This window comes from Macrobrachium nipponense, chromosome 28 (assembly GCF_015104395.2).
Source record: "Macrobrachium nipponense isolate FS-2020 chromosome 28, ASM1510439v2, whole genome shotgun sequence".
Taxonomy (NCBI): Eukaryota; Metazoa; Arthropoda; class Malacostraca; order Decapoda; family Palaemonidae; genus Macrobrachium; species Macrobrachium nipponense.
The window spans coordinates 16,487,150-16,508,608 of NC_087217.1; the positions used below are offsets into that span (position 1 = coordinate 16,487,150).

At 43.0% G+C, this 21,459-nt stretch overlaps 1 protein-coding gene across 1 annotated transcript in view; it reads right to left on the reverse strand.

The window, feature by feature from the left end:
* Nucleotides 1-3,317: 3,317 nt before the first annotated feature.
* LOC135201912 (succinate--CoA ligase [GDP-forming] subunit beta, mitochondrial-like) overlaps nt 3,318-21,459 on the reverse strand; it is an 80,115-nt gene continuing 61,973 nt past the window's right edge. The window contains exon 7 of the mRNA XM_064231209.1: nt 3,318-4,731. Coding sequence (XP_064087279.1) covers nt 4,622-4,731 — 110 coding nt within the window. The 3' untranslated portion in view covers nt 3,318-4,621. The remainder of the gene's footprint in view (nt 4,732-21,459) is intronic.

Sequence of the window (21,459 nt, forward strand, 5' to 3'; positions counted from 1 at the left end):
ATGTGCGAAACGTCTCTAATAAATTATTCTTCTGATGTGGTTGTCTGCGATTTCCTGAATGGATATATATATATATATATATATATATATATATATATATATATATATATATATATATATACATAGAGAGAGAGAGAGAGAGAGAGAGAGAGAGAGAGAGAGAGAGAGAGAGAGAGAGAGAGATATGCACGTGCATAGGGAGGTCATTTACTATAATCTAACAGCGCGCTGTGAAGATATGAAGGTCCATAAAAACACCATTTACACATTGCAATCATATATTTCCAAAGTTTTGGTATCCGAAATAAATGGTTGCAACGTGTAAATAGTGTTTTTATGGGCCTTCTGTGTGTGTTCGTGTGAGCGTGTACATACTGTACATACATACAAAAAAACGTAGCTTTTCCTTATAAATGGAAAGTAATTAAAGGAAGTAGAGAGACGTGTTTTGTTATCGAGATAGAATTTCAGAGAAATAACTGATTATTTTCCACAGGACGTTTCGGTGACGATCCAGCCAAGACCGTCCTCAAGGTCTGGCCACTGCACTGACTCCCTTGGGGAAAGCGGAGACCTTCCTTCACCTGGTTGGGAAACTTGAAGTGAAACCCTCTTCTGGTGCTGCCTTGTGTGAGGGTGACCGATGATTATTGCATGGCTGGAAGTCTTCCTTAGGGATGGCTGCTGTCCCTACTGTAACGGAACCCTTGTCAGGGATTTCCTTCAAAAGAAGGGAGATGGGCCAATCCTAACAGGGAGGCTCTCTTCCATGGTTGCCTTCCCCAACGGTAAGGACCTTTAGAATTTTTATAAGCAAATAATTTGTCAGTGCAAACCCTTCAATTATACAGCTTTTCCTTCCGTATTGCTGTACATTCTCACTGTCAAATGGATCTCACTGCATTAGTGACAATGATTATGACATTTCCTGACAAACAAAATGCTCACTCAGAAGTTTAATTTTTAAAACATTTACCACATGACTGGGAGCAACATCTTACATTTACATTTATTGTTGAACTAATTTCACTGAATAACAGGATATTCTATTTAATTCTGTATATGCAAAGAGCTCTTGATTTATCTAATACCAATAAGGAACCACATAAAATATGCTGTCATTTTTTGTACCAAAATGGTTGAACATTGATTATTTGGTCCCAGAGGTTCAGTCACTGAGAAAGAAACCCTTCTTAAACTCCTACAACTTCGTGACCTTTCGTCTAGTCACTGCTTTAAGATTATGGCCTACACATCTGCTGTGGTAGTCTGTGATCAGGAAAGGATCAGATCCAAGTTCTTTTTCTTACTTTTTGGGCAGCGAGTTTGCTTGCAGTATAGTATGAGGTCTCTATCACACTTCAATTTGCCACGGATGTGTGACTTCTTACATTGCTTATGATTCTATGGACAGATTCTTCCTTGTGGTTGTTTCCATCTGCTATCCAAGAGGCCTGTGATGCATATGGGAGGAAATGATTGAATGAATCATGAAATTTAGACAGTTAAAGGACTTTCAGCCATTCAGTTCTTAAGACAGTGAAAAAGGGTTGGTTGAAATGGTTGAATCGCAAGACAAAGATTCTGAAAATAAATGACATGACGTACACTGTACACAGATCTTTTGGTGAAACCAGGAGAAAACCTCACAGTTACACAAAGAAGTAATAGTAGAGAAATTGGACAACAAGATGGAAGGTAGGAAGTAAGAATGTATGCAAGTACAAGCCTAACAAGTGGATGCAGCTAGGGACGAAGGGATGCTGTAACTCCCTTAAGGAATGCCTACTGTCCAAAGGTCGTGTCATGCATGGGGATGTACTGCTGTGCCTGTCTGGGATGTCTCCAACTGTCAGGCTCATAAATATGGTCAGGTTCCCTTGGTTTTGTTGACAGCTAGGCTATTGTTGCCAAGCTCAAGTCTGGGGAAGGTCTGGCAACAACTTTTCTATCCAGGCAGAGCTGAGCAGACAGAATGGGACAATCGGCATGTCACCGAGGCTTGGATGGCTATGGCGGCAATTTTCCAACTTTCTGGATAATCAATCAATGTGACAGATTTCTTCTAAACTGGAGTTCTGGGCAGCCTCTTCTACCACTTTTGACCCTCTATGGATACAACAGCTTGTATGCTCATTATTATTTGTAGTCTTAGGAAGGGTGGTTCTCCATGCCTCCACTGGCAAGTGGATGGCAATCTCCTCTCTCTATTGTTTCTTACATACTTTTGACGGGTTACGTGGTTTGGTACCAAGAACATGGTTCTAATTCACCCTTGCCATTGGTTCCCAAAATAACAGGGTTCTCTTTGGTGGCTCTCACTCTTCTTGTTCAATAAAATCCTCCACCTCACTACTTGACTGTGGTCTTTAACGCCTCCTTGCCACGTTCTGGGTGTCAAACAATTTCTTCCTGCTTTTTACCCCTCAAATCAGTCCCTGATTACCTTGACCATTCCAAGGATTTGTGTTCTTACCTTTTCTGACGGTCTCTCGGTTTCTCCATCTTGTAAGGGCTCATTCTTGAACTCCTTTAGTTCTGCTTTGTCCTGCTGTTTCCCAGTTTATTTTCTGTCCTCTGGAGCCTCTCAAGTCATCCCTCCAACAACTTCCTCCTTTCCTGTTCTCTCATACTTATCCATCCCTTCTTCCAAGCCGACAGAATCAATCCCTCTTTTGTGTCAGCTTAGGCCAGTTCCCAAAATATTTCTCAGGAGGTGCACACAAGTCAGTATTAACAACCTTAAGGTTCAAGTGTCTTCTTTCCAGTTGTGAAGTATCAGCAATAGCTAACTTGTGATATTTTTTTAGATAACTTTTAGCTACTGATGTGTAACAGTTCACATGCCTCTCCAGCTACTACAAGAAAGCAGGGAGGATGCCATTTGTTAAGATTCACCAGCAAAAGAACTCAAAGATAAACATTTTTTTAAAGATATAGGTAGGACAAGAAGCAGTGCTTTCAACGTGGTATGGCCATTGGGAAAGATATCGGTAGGATGAAGAATAAGACCCTCAATATTCTTAACCTCGCAAAAAGAAACCACACCAAAAGCACACTTTTAATTAGGTAATAATCTGGCCAACTTGTAATAGAAAGTTTTCCACACTGTAAGTAGTACAATCTAAGACATTTCTACACTTTGGCATATTGCACACAAAGGACTACTATATCAGTCTTCAGACAATATTATAAAATTACCAAGCTTATATCTGCCTAAATGGAAGACCTATATCTTTAAAAACACATACTGTATTTACCATTACATTACAAATTGGGTAATACCCAATGAGAAGGTGGAGGGAATTACAGAAACATCAATATAAAAATATTTATTAGTAACTATTATACAAGTGTTCTCTTATACCAAAATACATCAAATGGAATGAATTTGGTTATCATATTGCAGTTCATTATCAAATACCACAAAATACCCCATCATTATTAATATCCATAACAGCAATATAAACTCTATTAAAAATAACTCTTAGCAAAATTTAAGAAGCAGTTGTAATTCTCAAATGTCTTATTGCAACAGTTCCCTGAATCACTTATTATGTCTAAAAGTAAAAGGGAAAGAAATTATGCAACTTTATTGTCATTTCTAGTTATAAAATGATTTATCACACAGTACTTACTGTGTTAACAAAGAATAACAGGTGAAAAATACACAAAAAGTCACACAAAAAAACCATACATACAGTAATAAATTCTGATTATACAACTTCTATAACTAAAATAAATGTTAAAACATCAGCTGCCTTCTGCTACATAAAGCTTTGAAGGGAAGCTGCCTTTTGATCTGACATTCAAATAATTATAAAAAAAATCCTCAGGCATTTTGTAAAAATGGAGTTCCATTGCAGCAAAACCTGTGTCATCTCTCACACACTCTCAACCTTTTAATGAAGATTACATTAACCCTTAAGAAATGGTGTAGGCGACTTTAACAACAGAAACTTGCCAAGACAATATTCCACAGTATATCAAACAACTATGAGAATATACACTTGAAAAAATTCCAATAGTATTATTTTGTTTCCTTTGCACAAAAACTTACAGGTGTCCTGACAACTAAATATAAAATCCACTTAATTGAATGATAATAATCAGGGCTAGAAAATCTTCACTGTGTAATAAAAATTCTCCATTATTTCACCTTCCAACAGACATATCTCACTTTCACCATCAGCAAAGACTGAACCATTACAATAACTGACAAGGGTAATGGCATAGGTCACAAAATGGCAGGCACAAGTGATCAACATTCCACAAGCACAATCTAAGTTGCATCTACTCAAAGCTCCTATGCCCCACAAACCTCTTAAAAAATACTTGGATAACGACAGCAGTTTAAATAACTTAAAAAAATTCCCTTTCTGACATTAAGCAGTTAATATCTCCTACTGCAGGGGTACGTAATGAGCATTCAGTTTGGTAGTAGTGAGGGCATGAATAAATTTAAGAACACTTGAAAAATACTGTACAATTCTTGTTGGTGTGCTCACTGCTATAATGCAATGACCACTAATTGCATCAAAAGTAAACCCCAAAAATAATTTCAAAATTGATCAAGTATCTATATATACAGCTAATAATCAACTCTCTTCAAATGACCTTGTTAGTTCACTTTTGCTACCACATTCTTAGCAGCCTCTTCAAAATCACTTGTAATGAACACATTGCAGCCAGATTCTTTAATGATGCGCCTGGCCTCAATGACGTTGGTACCTGAAATAAAAAAAACTTTCTGAGATACCTGTATCTGATATTTAATCTCTAACTCAACAAATATATTTTAATATTTAATGTAAACTGTATCATTCTTAGGTATACAGACCAGAGCCTTTTACAGAGGACTATCCTTTGGATGAGCTGGTAACAATGTTGTTAACTAGTGGCAATGGCAGGTGAATGAGCGAGTATCCCTCACTCGCCGTACATCACCATTCAAGTTTTTCCATCAGCCACAGGGAAAATACACATTACTTCCAAATTTGTTTTTTGGTCCTAAGGAAACAAACCATCACCTTTTATACAAGAGACTTACTCCTTAGGTGGGAGGTGAAACCTACCTGAGAAAGCCATGCTCCAAATTGTGGATGTAAGCAGGGATGGCAAGACTCCTGCAACCTCCTGCTCAGTCTAGCAAATGGGTTGACATGAGGAGTATAGTGCTCTGTGCATGCATAAGCCTCTGCTTGAGAAAGGGCACTAAGGTAAAGAAAAGCAAAGATGAAATCAGGCCAGTAGGAAACTTATTCTAGCTAATACCACACAATGGGTTCAGAATAAGCTCTACTTTCCCCCAACCCACTCACATTAAAAGGGAGGGAGGAGGGAGACACTTCTTGGAAACTAAATTAAGAATGAATGCCTGAGGTGTAGTTATTCCTGGTATTCCTGGACCCCACTTCCCTGCACTTGACTCTACTATCAAAAACGCACTGATCCAAAGATGCTGAAGCAACCAAAGTCCTCTACGAAAAGTATTACTGTACCACGAGACCTCCCCCCCACCTCTTCTATGGTAGTAGAAGCAGCTGCAAGCAGCAGCCAGATTGTCCATGAATTCTGCAAAAGATGGACTACCAAGAATATTAAAAAAAATCAGATAAGCAAAAGGCTACTGCTGGGAGGGATGGAGGAAGAAATTTAACGGTGTCACCAGGGGAGTTTCCCCAGCCCAGCCAACAAATGCTCTGTCTTTATTATTTGTCCACCTACAAACTTCCCTCCCTGAAGAGAACCCTACCCAACACACTCCTTGCAGGAGAAAGCTTGAGTATACGCCTTCCCCCTACAAAAGTACAAAAGGAGGGGTACCTGTGGGGACCTACCATTACAGGAGAGCTCAAGAGCCCAAAAGGATAGTCACATCACTCACAACAGTATTGTTGTTTTTCGCCATTACGTATTAAGGAAAAAACAAAGTTGAGGAAATAATGACAAAATAGCAACTGAAAATAATCCAGCTAATCATCAAGGATTCAACAACAAAAGGAAAAGACAACACAGAAAAATGTCAACTTTTCACAGTGGCTGATAAAAGAGTTAGTGCCTAGTGGTGACAAAACATGGGTGAGATTATTCCCCCATTGCCCTATTAACCATCAATTAATTACTCTCTTACCAGGTTCAATACCTGCTCCAGCTCGCACTGACGATACTACGATATTTAAAAGGCAAGGGTCAGTATTACCCTAGGAAAAGTTTGAATTGACAGATCAAAATTAATCAGAATCTCTTCCTTAACTAAAATCACTGCAATATTACAATTTATCATAAAAGGGATTTTGACGTAAGGAAAAATCTATTTCTGGGCGATTGGCTCGTGTCGCCAGCGAAATATCCTTTAATCTATTATTTCTAGGGTAAATGTACTAACACATACCAGAGAATAAATAAAATAAAGAAAAAGGTCAGTATAACTGACTCGCTCACCCTCCAGGAGGGTGTCGGTATGAACACTAGGCGAGTGAGACCACTACCACGAGCCAAATGCCAATAGAAATCTCCCACTACAAAATCCCTCCAAGAGGGGAGCCGACCCACAGAGTGAGCAGCTCGTACTACTACTGACTCCAATCCCATGCTGCCGACTGCTGCGCCTCTGTGGCCATCCTGAAGTTAGCAGACAATCTTGGGCGAAGGGATGGGTAGGGTGGGATTTCGCTGGCGACACGAGCCAATCGCCCAGAAATAGATTTTTCCTTACGTCAAAATCCCTTTTCTGGGCTCAGCTCGTGTCGCTGCGCGAAATCGTACCAGAGAAATAGCACAAGATTGTAAACAAAAGTAATAAACTGAGAATAAAAATAAAATAAATCAGAATAGGTCTCAAATAAAAGATAAAATATATAAGAATAGACTATAATTGCTAAAAGATACATATACACAGAGGTATATAGAAATATGCTTTAAATTACCCTTAAATCTAATCATGTTTGTAAACATAAGGTAATTACATATGTACAGGTAAAATTATTTATGTATCAATGTTATCTGTGTAACAGCATGTATCAAAGTATAATAGCAATTAATAAAAACAATCAACAATAATAATATATAAAGGAATGTATATGACTTAATATACAAAACCCGTAATCATTATAATATGATGTATCCCCTAGCATAAAAATAAGGGGAAACATCCATGAGATCAATGTGTATAATCATTTGTGAGTGTCCCTAACCAGACAATAAGGGGCACCCCACTACACTATCACAAAAGCAGCTAAGACACAAGGTGAATGCAATGAACCAGGTAGGAATAGACGAACTTTTGGGTGAGGCAGGTAGAAAGGAGGACTGAATCTTCTACTACAAACTAGCTAGAGTCAGGGAAACTATGTTACCCGCTGCTACTGCTGGGAATTTCAGAGCTTCCAAGGACTTAAGGTAGTGACGTTTGAACACTGTCGGCGATTTCCATCCAGGTATACTTTTTCACTCATCGAAGTTCATATGTTGGAAAATAATTAAATTGATTTGGGTGGCTACTGCCCTTGACCCGACATCATGTGCTTTCGGGAAAGAGTCAGGATTGGCTTGCTTAATAAAGTACAGGATTTGTTGCCTGAATGCTTTAATGGATAAAGTTCCACCTTTTTCCCTCCTAAAGAGGGGACCCGACGAAGATGAGGAGGTCCTAGACAGAAAGGCTCGTAAGGTTGTAACTGGGCTAAAGAGATACATCTTGTGGAAGGGGTAGTACCTTCCAAGGTTCCCACCTCATCAAAGGATCTTCATTCTTTGCTAAAAAGCTACGTTCCGGAGAAAAGTAGGACTTCTCCTGTGGGAAGGAACTGAATATGATCCGGGTCTCTGGATAGAGCCGACAGTTCTGAAATTCTTGCTCCTGAAGCTAAGCTTTAATAAGAATAGGGTTTTTTCTTAAGGGAAAAGGCATTAAAATAAAAAACGAGCATGTGTCATTATCGGGTTTCGGAAGCCAGTTTTAGAACATCGTTTAAGAACCATGAAACTGACGTAGGCCTTACAGAAGGCCTAAAGCCTAGCACATTGCCTTAGGAATAGACGAGAAGTAGGAATCCGTCAAGTCTATGTTAAATCCAAATTGAAATATCTTTTTCAAAGCTGACTTGTTTTGTCGTAATCGTGCTAGCTGCTAAACCTTTTTCAAATAAGGATCTGAAAAAGGATATAGCTGAATTAACTGTCATGATTCTAATATCCGAATCTCTCAGGAAGGTTGCTAACTTTTTGACAGCAGCATCATACTGCCTCAAAGTCGAATCCCTTTTATCGGATTCCAAGAATAGAATATTCTGAGGGTCAATATTCGCATCTCGTTTTGCCGCAAACTCATGAAATCCATAAAGTTAGTTTTGAGAATCCCCTGAGGAAGCGAACACAGTCTTCATTTCTACTGACTGGAGAGCTTGGGACTGGGGATCTGAAGAGGACGAAGGCCCAGCTCCAAAATTAGAGGATACCAGTTGCTCTTCCGGCGGCCAGTCTGGGGCTACTAGAGCCACTTGACCCTTGAAAGTCCTGAGTTTGTTCAATTACTTTCATGTAGGAGATTCACTGGAGAGGACGTAAATCTTCTCCCAGTTGTTCCAGTCTAGAGCCAGGGCGTCCGTGCATAGGCCAGAGGGTCCAGGTTGGGGGCTACATAACACGGTAGTTTGTGGTTCGCTTGTGATGCGAAGAGGTCCACCTGTAGCCCTGGGAATCTTGAAGGATCCATTGGAACGAACTGTTGTCCAGTGACCATTCCGACTCTAGGGGTACTGATCGGATAGGGCGTCTGCTATGACGTTTCTTACTCCAGCTATGTGAGTGGAGGAAAGATGCCAACTGAACTTGTCTGCCAGGGAGAAGATGGCTATCATGACGTGATTTAGATGACGTGACTTGGAGCCTCCTCTGTTTATACAATGTACTACCACTGCGCTGTCCCAGGACTAGCTTTATGTGGGAGTACTTGGGTGGCGTAACCTTTTTAGAGTCAAGAACACTGCCATTGCCTCCAGTACGTTTATATGGAACTGACGGAACTGAGGTGACCAAGTCCCTTGAACCTTTTTGACCTGGGAATACCCTCCCCAGCCGCTTAAGGACGCGTCTGTGTGGATGGTGACCCCTGGTGGAGGGAACTGAAGGGGTACTGACATTGATAAATTCTTGACTCTCGCCCATGGCCGAAGTCGATTCTTTAGAATCAGAGGCACTGAGGATAGTTTGTCCCTGGACTGACGTTTGCTCGCGAGCGCCAGATTCTGGTTAGGTCTTTCAGTTTGGCTTTCATTAAGACGTTTGTACTGATGCAAACTGGAGAGAACCCAGGATCCTTTCCTGGGCTCTCCTTGACGCTAGTTTGTGACTTAGAAATTGCTTGACTGACTTTGCTATTTCTTTCCTTTTGGTTGATGGAATCGACAGAGTGTGGGATGATAGATTCCATTGAATGCCCAGCCACTGAAAGTTTGACTCTGGAGTGAGGTCTTGATTTGGTCCTGTTTATTTTGAAGCCTAGATATTCCAGGAACTGAATCACTTTCAGAGTAGCTCTGTTGCATTCCTCGACTGATGGGGCCCAGATCAACCAATCGTCGAGATACGCTACTACCATGATCCCTTGCGATCTGAGTTGTTGCACTACCACTTTCCGCTAGCTTCGTGAAACACTCTGGGTGCCACGTTGAGTCCGAATGGAACTACCTTGAAGGAGAATGTCTGGTCTCCTATCTTGAAACCCAGATACGGACGGAAGTGTCTTGCAATAGGGATATGATAGTAAGCGTCTGTAAGATCGATAGAGGTGGTGACGGCCCCACGGGGAAGTAGGGTCCGCACCTGTGAGATCGTGAGCATCTTGAACTTGCCGCAGCGGATGGCTAAGTTTAAGCGGGACAAGTCTAAGATTACCCTTCTTTTTTGTGAGCCTTTCTTTGGCACGCTGAACAAGCGACCTTGAAATTTTAATCTTTTGACTCTCGCTATAGCTCCTTTTTGAAGGAGATCGTCTGCGTACTCTGTCAATTCCTTGGAAGGAAGTTTGACGGAAAGGTCTGATGGAGGTGGGTTCGTCAACCAGCTCCAACCCAGACCTTTTGACACTATGCTCTGAGCCCATTGGCTGAAGTCCCACCGGTGGCGAAAGTGAAACAGCCTCCCCCCTACCTGAAGTCTTCATTGGTTCTGGTAACCGCCTCGGCCTCCTCTGAAGTGCTTTCCCCTGTTAAAGGGGCCTCCCGATCCTCTCCCACGAAAGGAACGCTTACCTCTACCTCCCTTACCCGAGCGGTCATACTTCTGAGAAGCTTGACTCTCGAAGGCTTGATTGTAAGCTGGAGAGATGGCGTAAGAGGTGGAGGGCTGAGGCTGAGGGGATATCACATAAATTGGCTGTGATTGACGCTTTAGAAGTGGAGGTTGGGCTGTCTGCAACTACGGTTACTGGTTGTTGGAACTGTTGAGGAAAGCGTAGTTGCTTCTTCTGGTAAGGTTGGAAACGCCTGGGTTTCTTTTTGTCCCTTACCTTTAGGAGTCAGGTCTTGCTCCTCTTAGCCGAAAGGCCCCAACGATCCTTAAGGCTCTGGTTTAACCTGGTAGCCTCTGATTGGACCTCCTTAACCATAGCTTCTGGTAAGAGATCTGCTCCCCAGATGCTAGACGAGAGTAACCTATTTGGTTCATGCCGAATGGTTGCCTCTTGTAGGACATGCTTCCTACAATTCGTCCGAGGCAGTGGCGAAACTCAAACATATCTGACTGTACCGTTTGAGTCAGGGTGGGCTTTGGTCATGAGCTTAAAAATCGGTTTCTGATCCATAAGCCATGGTAGCTACCTCAGACATAGCCATAGAATTGATGGATCTGGCTAGACGCGATTTTGCATCAAAACTCAGCCTGAATAAGGCTATCTGGGAGCCTGGGTAGCTTTTCACCAAACTGCTCCATAGCACAGTCCGGTTTGAGTTTGGCCAGCTGAGAATGTATTCGGCAAGTCTTCCCACAATTCTCCAACTGAGGGGAGCAACGGAGAAGTGGGATCCGCTTCCTTCACTGCGGTATAGGTTTCCCCCTTCTGGGCGCTGGGATGGTCGACCTCGCGATCTGTTGGTTAGGAACGGGAGCGGGGTACTCTCATCCATTGTAAAAATGGTAAAGGGACTCTTAAATGGTTGTATCTGTTAGAACAATCCATGTCCTCTAAACAAAACCCTGGAGCCATTCTCTCTGAGCCTGGTCTCGTGAGTAGAGGACTGTCTCCTTAGGTACCTTATCGTCCCGCACCATAGCCGACGCGTAAGCCTTGCGTAGCCTATGAACGGAGGCTGGAGGTCTTCCGGGAAGAACTCGAAGTCCTCTATTCTTCTTCGAGGTCCCAAATCCGGTATAGAGATGAGACCGTCTTGGAAGGGGGGGGGCGTATGACGCTACTCTCCACGGATTGTTCATAGAGAAACTGAGGTAGTGAGTCATACGGAGGAAGTGGGATCCACTCGTGTTGGACAGTGGAGGAGAGGCTAGAGGAGCTTCTCTCAGCCCGGCTATAATGGAGTCCTGGAAGTAATCCTGTCCACAGACGAGAGATCATTTGCTCCATGCTACTCTTTAAGGACCCAACCAGGTCCCCCACCTGTTGCAACAGGCCAGCATTGGAGTCCAAAGCCGGAGCTGCTGCGGAGGTGGAGGGGAGGCTCTGAATCGGAACCAAAGGTAGCGGAACTGGTGATTCTGCCGGAGTGCGAGATCTCTCTCTGGAGGATTTACTCCTCGAGGACTTAGAGCCCGGAGCTAGAAGCTTTAGACCTGGATGCTCCGGGATTCCCAGCCGGAGACTTACGGGAGGAGGATGAAGCCGAAGTCGTCTTCTTAGACGACGACGACGTCTTAGTCAAAGTCATCACCTTAGACTTGACCTTAGGTCTAACCGAAGCACCAGGAGGAGAATATATTTCGTCACCCGTAAAGCCTTGGAAGGATGGAGAGGTTGCAGGAGTAGAAGAAACAGTTACGCCCAAGGGTGACCCTTGGTGTCCACCGTACCTACCTCGACCAACAGGTCCGTCTATACCTACCATAGGTTCAACATTAATATCTAGGGTCGCGACATCCGTAGAGATATCCTGGTCCTGATCAGTTAATGAGGTGGCCAGCTGTTGTTGGATGAAGGCGATAGTCGGATCCGCTTCTATCGGGTCGACGTATCCTGTCGCCTTGCCTCCGGGGAAGATTAGTAATGCCAACCGCTTCTCTAGGATGTAGGGCTGTCCCTTGGCGGCGTTTTTCCCAAACCGCCGACCCAGGCCCGCATGGGTAGCCAGTGCGGTATCTCTTACCGCCGGAGCCTGGAAGAGAGGGCGTAGTTTAGATTTAAGAATCACTTAAAACTAAAACTTAAAGTATAACTTAAATTAATTGCCTTAAGTTAATATGATGAAAACTTAAGCGCTAAAAAAAGAAGCGGAGCAGCTACTGGAAGATTTGTGGAAAACTTACCCCTTCCAAAAGCTGGCTCACCAGATCGTAACATATGGTACACGTCTCATGGTACCAGACCTGGATGTCCCCGAGCGGAGTCCGCGCATGGAGCATGGGACCAGGCAAACTTCGTGTCCACAAGGGTCCTGAAGTGTGGCGGAACATCCCGGATGCTCACAGTTGGTGGCCTGTAAGTGGGGAGACACATGAGTATCTTAAAAAACATCACTTACAGTCTAAAGGACAGAAGAGCTCCGATGCATGCCGGAGCTCGGAAAAAATTTGTGCATAACCCCTCCCTGCATCGCCTGAATAGGCTATAATCCCGGAGAGATCCGGTAAGATATGTAAGGGAGGGGGATGTTTTTAAGGTTCTTAAGATAAACTTAAAGATACTTAAACTAACAACACAAGCAAACCGGACAAAGTCCAGTGCGTAGCGGAGTGTAGTAACTCAGAACAAAACGGTAAGGTTAGTAGAGACCCACTGTATGCTCCGGTCCACCCTACTGGGTGGACTAACAACTTCCGCTTTCCGCTGGATACCAGGACTCCGATCAGGAAGGAGCCCTAGTAAGATGGGAAAGAGCGAGAAGACATACAGGCTCAAGCTAGCCCGGAGCGACAAGTAGCGCGGAGGAGGGTGGGCAAGGCCAGTACCCCCCCCCACTCCCAGTACCAACCGGCCGGACCGAGAAGCCGGAGAGGTCGAGACCAGTCTGGTCGTCCCGACTCCCTAGCCCCTCCGCCTGAGGGGAGAGAGGGAGGCAGGCTCGGGTATGAGGAGCGAGCATGGGCAGACCGACCCGCCCCCGCCCGCCACTATGGAATGAGCGGGAGGGGGGGAAGAATGACTGGACAGGCGTCTGGCTGCCCGTGATCACGAAGTGACCACGAGGCTGTAAGACCAAGTACGACAACTAAGCCTAGGACAACCACTGATCAGGGAGATGCTATCGGGAAGCATACTGAACTGAAAAGCGAGGCAAATAAGCCCACTGGCCGAACCAACTGATCAGAGAGATGCTATAGGGAAGCAACCGGACTGATGAGCGTAGTAATGGCTCAAAAAGAGCCAGGACCTAGGCTAAGCAGAAAACGCCTAACTAACCTAACAATAATAAAATATACAGTTATATAAATAAATAAATGAAAGAAAGAAAACAATATAGCAGGAGAAAAAAATCCAGGAGTGTACGACTAACCCGAAGGCAAGTCTACCACTCAAAGCTAGTCCAGAGGCCGATACTAAGAACCTGGACTAGGGTCTGGATAGAAGAAGCCTACGTAAGGTAAATACATGCATGCATGACAAACCTGAGTAGACCGTACCCAAAGAGGATAATCATAAAGAGCGAAGATAAATAAGGGGATGTTCTAGGTATGGGAGACCAAGAACGAACCCATCACGAGGCAGAACCATGCTGCCATGCTTCCGACCCCGAGGTCGTATTTATACTAAAAACGGCAAATACTGTCTCAGGGCCGGAAAAAACTAACTAACCGTAAATACTGAGTACTTAACTTAGCTGCTGCGATAGCTGCACGCTCCATAATAGAAAATCCAATGAAAGGGACAAAAACACAGAGAGAAAAATATCACACCGCTCGTGTGTGCTCACTTGAAAGGATGGCCACCAGAGGCGCAGCAGTCGGCAGCATGGGATGGAGTAGTAGTAGTACGAGCTGCTCACTCTGTGGGTCGGCTCCCCTCTTGGAGGGATTTTGTAGTGGGAGATTTCTATTGGCATTTGGCTCGTGGTAGTGGTCTCACTCGCCTAGTGTTCATACCGACACCCTCCTGGAGGGTGAGCGAGTCAGTTATACTGACCTTTTTCTTTATTTTATTTATTCTCTGGTATGTGTTAGTACATTTACCCTAGAAATAATAGATTAAAGGATATTTCGCGCAGCGACACGAGCTGAGCCCAGAAATTGTATTTTTCCTAACTATACAAACCTGAGGTCCTTTAACATATGGAATATAATCAGCGCCAGCTGGAACCGGTCGTAAGCTTTCGAACAAGGTGGTTCGGTAGTTAACTGCTTGTCCAGTAGTCGGGTGTCCCGCCCGACTGGGAGGTGACGCTTCACTTTGCTTTAGGCCCAGGAACAGAGTGAGGGGTGGCATGAAGTGGGACTATGTGTAAAGGACCTCAGGTTTGTATAGTTCGGAAAAATGATATTGTTATGATACAATAAAGTTTTATACATACTTACCTGGCAGATATATACATAGCTATTACTCCGTCGTCCCCGACAGAAATTCGAATTTCGCGGCACACGCAGCAGGTAGGTCAGGTGATCTACCCCCCCGCCGCTGGGTGGCGGGAATAGGAACCATACCCGTTTTCTAATTCATATTTTTTCTTCCAGCTGTCTCCTGAGGGGAGGCTGGGTGGGCCATTTAATTGTATATATCTGCCAGGTAAGTATGTATAAAACTTTATTGTATCATAACAATATCATTTTTATACATTCAACTTACCTGTCAGATATATACATAGCTGATTCACACCATTGGTGTAGGGTAAAAGACAGCTATTACTGAATAGACAGGTAAACAACATACGTTGTAGGTAATAAATAAATAAAACCTTGGTTCCTATGTGTTTAGACGTAAATAAAACCTTGGTTCCTATGTGTTTAGACGAAGGGTCGACTTCCTAGCTATTGCTAGTAGTCTGCTTCGTCTCAAAGAGCCTCAGCGAGGATGTGACCTATGGCTAAGAGTTCTTGTAGATCTGTCAATGGGGTCTTATCCACTTACTTGACAGAATCCAGTGGTCATTTGTCAATGGGGTCTTATCCACTTACATGACAATACACCAATGCCTATTGGCATAATTTAAGGAGCACAACACCGATCCCGATCACCTGATCCTAACACGAGGGTTTGTGCTTAATTTGAAAAGAGCTATCCCCAAACTCATTTCAAATAACCCCAGAAAATAATACACTTATGTAAAAATAAAAATTTTTTTAATTCACTACTTAAGGATCAGTGTTGGCTCCCTATCCCAGCAACGCATCCGTGGACACGTATAACAAAGAGAGAAGGATCTCTCATAGGCCCACTTGATCTCCTTCGTGCAAAGAGAAGTCAACACAGAGTTGCATCTCCCGTTATTACAGCTAATATGTCTCTCACGACATATTGTTATGGAAAGAACAAGAATTGTTAAAAGCTCGCACTTCAAGCGCTTTTAATTCTTAGCTGTTTGAAGGAATCATCAAGTTACTCAAGAAGTGCTTTAGAGATTCCACTGTTCCAAAGAAGACCAGGGCTTTCTTTGAAATAGATCTCTTCTGGATGAAGCCCAGAGCCTGGCTTGCGCCTCGCGCCTGCCTGGCGTCTCGCGCCTGCCTGGCGCCTCACTCGCGCCTGGCTGGCGCTTCGCTTGCCTGGCGCCTGGCTGACTTCTCCCCACTTGCTGGAGATTCAAGCTTGTTAAGAGTCTCTATGAAAACTGGCGATGTCCACCTCGGACACTTTATTTGCCTGATTTATTCGCCTCTAGCGCATCTGCGCCAGATGGAGGCCTACTCCTTCTCCTCATCAGACAATGACAGTGTTTATTTGGACTGTCTTGCTCTGGCGTCTTTACGCCTGTTTGGCATTTGGCGCCTGATTGGCGCTACATTGTCCGAAAGTCTGAACATCCACAATCGTTTATCAGGAGAATGGAAAAGGGTGGAAGAAATTCTTTCACTTTGAGCTTATGGCCTCTGCAACAAGGGGAGGTAATTTTAGTCAGCTACATCCAGTAGACGATAGGAAATCTAATAGTCCGAGAGACCAGTCTTCCTCCGAGGAGGATCATACTTGATCCTTCCGTTGCTAACGAGCACTCTTCCTACATGTTGATGAGTTCTCTCGTTGCAAAATCTTCCCTATCCTTGCACGAAGGCAGGGAAAGAGCCTGGAAGTCTAAGGAGAGACTGAGCTGAAATTGGGAGGATTCCTGATTTCTAGCTCTTTAAATATATCTCTTCGAACCTTCTAGGAAGTAGTTTTGAGCCCTCATCGTATTCCAAAGACTCTGTCAGCAAACGTTTAAACCTTATCTTCTTTTGTAGATGACAACATAAATACATTGCCTGGACAATGAATCCTTTATCTGAAAGCGTTGATCCTGGAATAAAAGGTTTTAGTTCTTTGCCAAACATACCATGCTGGCAGGAACCCATTGCCGAGTCTTTCTAGAATTTGATTCCAGATTCCAAGCCCAAAATTTCACTCGTCCTTTTGGTCGTTTAGTACCAAGAGAAACATTGATGAGGAGCAGTTCCATCTTGTCAGAACACGGAATCTGTGGCCCAAATAGGATCCCATTGTAATTATAAGATCTCCTAGTCTTGTCGTATAGAGGTATTGTATAAGATCCCGAAGATCTTAATGCTCTGCTATCTCCAATTCCCTTTATAGAGACAGAGTATAGCCTTTTACTGCGTTCTTTGATCGGAGATATATACAAAGGTGATTCTTCCCTCTGAAAGGGAAGAAAAAACCGCTATGTGGTTCACAGAGGTATCGGAAGAGGACAGTTTCCTCATTCCCTCTAGCACGATCTGCAGTAATTATATATCTTATCCATGACTACTGTCATTTATCTTGAAACATCCTCTCATTCATGTCCACTTCTGGTCAGTCTGCATGCAGACAGACTCAGAGTGGAGAGGTTGTTAAGGTCCATTTAAAATAGATGCTGAAAGAATATTCAGACTGTCTTGGAAAAGACTTCCAAAACCTGCTGTGAGAAGAACATGACCTCTGTGAATCCAACCTCTCTGTCTAAAATGAGGCATAACGTATTATCCTCTCTTTCTTTGACGCCCTTTGTCTTACATTCTGTAAAGAGTTTATATTTTAGGGGAAAAAGACTAAATTTTATTCCCCTTTCTATAAAATAAAGATGGCGTATATTGCTACCTCTCTCTTATATTCTTTCTTCCCGTCCTCGTGCCTGGGCAACGAGAGAATGGAAAATTCTATCATCGTTATTCTGCAAAACAACAAATTATTATTATCCTATTCTCCTAATAAATGATCCAGGATCGAGGAGAATCATTCAAGATTCCTACCCTAGGACATCAGGCCCCGTAATGTAGTTGGTTTCAAATACTTGAAAGAAGCCTCTCACCCAAATACTGAGGAGCTCCTACGAGTCTTTTCCAGTACCAAAACATTACAAGGTCTCCCTTGTTATATGTTTACATAGGAGTAGGATAATATAACATCCTGTTAATAACAATGAAAGAGGAGAAAGAGGAGCTGCATGGTTCAAGGGACTAGCCGAAACGTGCAATAAAAAAAAAAAGAAAAAAAAAAGGGGTTGCCAAGGTCTTTCTAAAACCTGCACCCAGATTAACTTATGAGTCCGATATATTTTCTATCACTTGTCTCATAAGGTTGAGGAAAGCGAGAGACCTCTAAAGATATCGGTTCTCTTCACCATGTAAAGGTCTATAAAGCAGAAGAACCCACTTATCCTGACACGTACTACGTTCACCTGTGCGATATCAAGAATAATTGTCAGTAGAGGGTTGATCTGGCAAAGAAAGTTTCTCCCAAAACAACAACTCTTGCCAGGAAAGAAGTCGCTCACGCGACCACTATATAACCTGACATGAGAAGTCTGTTCTTGTTAGAGACCTCCGCAATTTCAGTTAATCCTGACAAGGGCCACGGCCGCCTGTGCGACAACTTGTGTCCCTGTCAAGAAAAAACTGATCTTGTGTCAGTTCTCAAAGAGGAAACTCTTGGAATGTCTATCTCCAAATACTGAGAAATTGGAGATCCTGATGTCTTGCACCTGGTTGGCGCCTCGCGTCTGGCTGGCGCTTCACACCTGTCTGGCGCCTCGCGCCTGTCTGGCGCCTCGCGCCTGGCTGGCGCCTCGCGCCTGGCTGGTGCTCCGCGCTTGGTTGGCGCTTCGCGCCTGGCTGGCGCCTATCGCCTGGTTAAAGCCTGGCTGGAGCCTTTATGGCCCATTACTTGCAACCGTGGTCAGGAAATCTCGATATCAAAATAAGAAGAGGTGCTGTAAGAATCCTATAATTCTACAGTACTTCCATAGTTGGATGTTTCTTCTCAATTTTCCTCTAATTCGAGTATATCCGAAGGGGAATTACTCTTTCCTCGGTTAATTCTTCCGTATTCCCCCCCCCCCCCCCACCCCCCCCCCCCCCCCCCCACTTTTTTCCTGAACGAGAAGGACTACTCCAGTGCGAGGGCCTGAGTAACTTCCCAGCTCTATGTAGGAAAGCATAATTTGCTCTAAGGTATATCTATTAACTAATTATTTTCTAGTTGGAGCCAGGCGTCTGGCTGGCGCTTATGATTCCTTATGGCATGGTTCGAGGAAAAGGAAGCAGTCTACAGGAAGACTGTTCATCTTCTACCTTGCTAAGAAATCTATGAAGAAGACTTCTCGCAGGTTCTCACAACTCTTTGCAATAAATGTTAGACATACTTTAACAGTTATTATAGTCGATCGAGGTTCTCACAGACTCGCAAATTCTTGCATTGCTTTTATTTAATAACTCGCTCAAACGAGAAATATTTTGGATGGTGCTCTTGGCTTATTGCACCAGGCTGGCGCTTCTGGCTGGCGCAACTTGCGCCAGGCTGGCGCCTCCTACTAATTATCTTTATGATGTGCCAGAACATCTGTGTCTTTATGGTACCCGACATCCTTTCATATGTTAATTCCGTTATTATTATGAAAAACTTTTATATACGTAGTATAATCCATTCAGGGAAACCATTTCCCACTAAAAGAATGTTTCCCATCCGACTCATACAACTTCTGCGCAATATCCGATTCTAAATACGGTTGTGTCCTTTCTCGAAAGACTTAACCATACCGTAGTCTTGAAGTGAATCTCTATTACATCTCTCTTCTCACTAAGTATGTACTCAAATAAGCCATGCTTTCGTAAGTATGAGTGCATTAAATAATATAATGTTCTGCTGCATTAGAATCCTTTAATCATGTTACCTACGGTAACATGATATCTTTCTTATTGAAAGCTTCCTAACAAAAGGCAGACAATATTTTATTTATGATAGCTTCAGTATTCCCTCAATCCGAGGCTAAGACCACGATTGTAGGGAAGAGATACAGTTAGTTATCCCAATCCGCAGGAGAGAGAGCTGTAAACGACCGCTCACGACTGAGAACAAGATGGTACTGCGTTGGTCTCAAAGCGAAAGCAGTCTTCGAAAGCCGTCTGGCCTTACCTTTCCAGAGTTGCCAGTTACTCCATTAAATAAAGGAATCTTATAAAATTATTATCGAACTTCAGGAAGTATTTATATATGCATAATTAAGCGAACGAGACTTTGACAAGTCTAGAAACTAGATAGGTGTCGTCTAAACAATCCTTTTAAACATATTCCTTCCTAGAAAAGTCCTAGAAGGGTACTGGTAATTCATGGAAACCTCTTCTAACACAAAGAAAAATGTTCCTATCCTACTCTTAATTCACCAATAAAGATATGCTTCTCCGATCACTTCTCGAAGACACGATAGCATCATATAACTCATACTCTAGCGTAATAGAATCCTCTATAATACTGTTACATTAAGGTAAACCGTATTAATTTAGGAAATTTTGTAAGGATTTCACTTGTTGCGAAAAAATGTTCGAACAATGACTTTATCACAAATGTTATCGAATGATCTCTAATATTAGAAGGCGCTAAATCGTCGCCTGATTTCAAAAGGTGGATCGATTAATGTCATTCTCATTTTGAATAATTCTACCAGAAGGCATTATACGAGGATCTTCGTCAATTTCATTCATTCGAAGTTCTCCTATCCATCGTGGAACAGTAGGCATAAAAAGGGAGAAACACTGTTTTAGGATGCCTTTCCAATGTCTATCCCTGGCAGTCTGGGACGCTCTACAGAACCTGCCGAGGGGACGCCTGACCGGTGGGGATTCTCTGAAACCTCCTTACGGTTTTCGACATTCCTTCTCCTCTGGGCTTGTGAGCTTGGAAGAGGTCTAGACCTGAGAGCGAGACAGAGCCGATCAGACGCACCCTCCATTGTAATGGGGGAACACTATATTCACTTCTTACGTTCTAAGAGTTCGCATTTGAACTATATCCAAAGTCTACAATTTGCAAATATGATATTGTAGATTCTGCGAGTAAGAAGGTGATGAGGATGCAACACTACTAGTACTGTTACTACTATAATTGCTCGTTAACACAAGAGCTAATAAAGCTTCTAAAGGATAGTTACTTTTCTGACTTCCCCAACTAGGAAGAAAGATATACATTTCCTCAATCAAACTCTAACACTTATTTGTATTAATGAATAAATATAAGTACTAATTCCCTTTCATGAAAGTATAAGTAATTCACTTTCGTGAAAGTGCATGAGTGTCTACCGAAAACTTCGGTAGTTACACGTCACTAATCTTCGAAATTTTCGAAGTTAATTTTATAAAAAAAATTACTAAAAGTTAACAAAAGCGTATGCCGAACCAAAGATCCATTACTTCCCTGTAAAAGTTAGCCCAGACGATCGATGGCGATGAAACACGAAAATCCATCAGGAGGAACTGCAAACGTTGTTTACATTCCAAGCGACAGAAAAATGAAGTTTTTATTGTAAAACTAATATTGTAATACCTACCTGAACACCTGAATAAGCCCTGGTCACTTACCAGCCACCCGAACCATCATTTTATTTATTAAAAATTTACCAAATCTTTGGTTAAAAATAAACGATCAGTGTTGCCAATCTCCTGGCAAACACCCTCGTTACCTAGTTACCAGCCACCGCTGGTAGCCCTGCCTCACGGGCCGGTCACACCTGCCCTCTCACGTCAATCATAACTCAATAACTCTGTATGAGAGGGGAGGAGGGTGGGAATCATTCAGGTGTTCAGGTAGGTATTACAATATTAGTTTTACAATAAAAACTTCATATTGCAATACACCCCCTGAACACCTGAATAAGCCCGATTAACAACATTAAT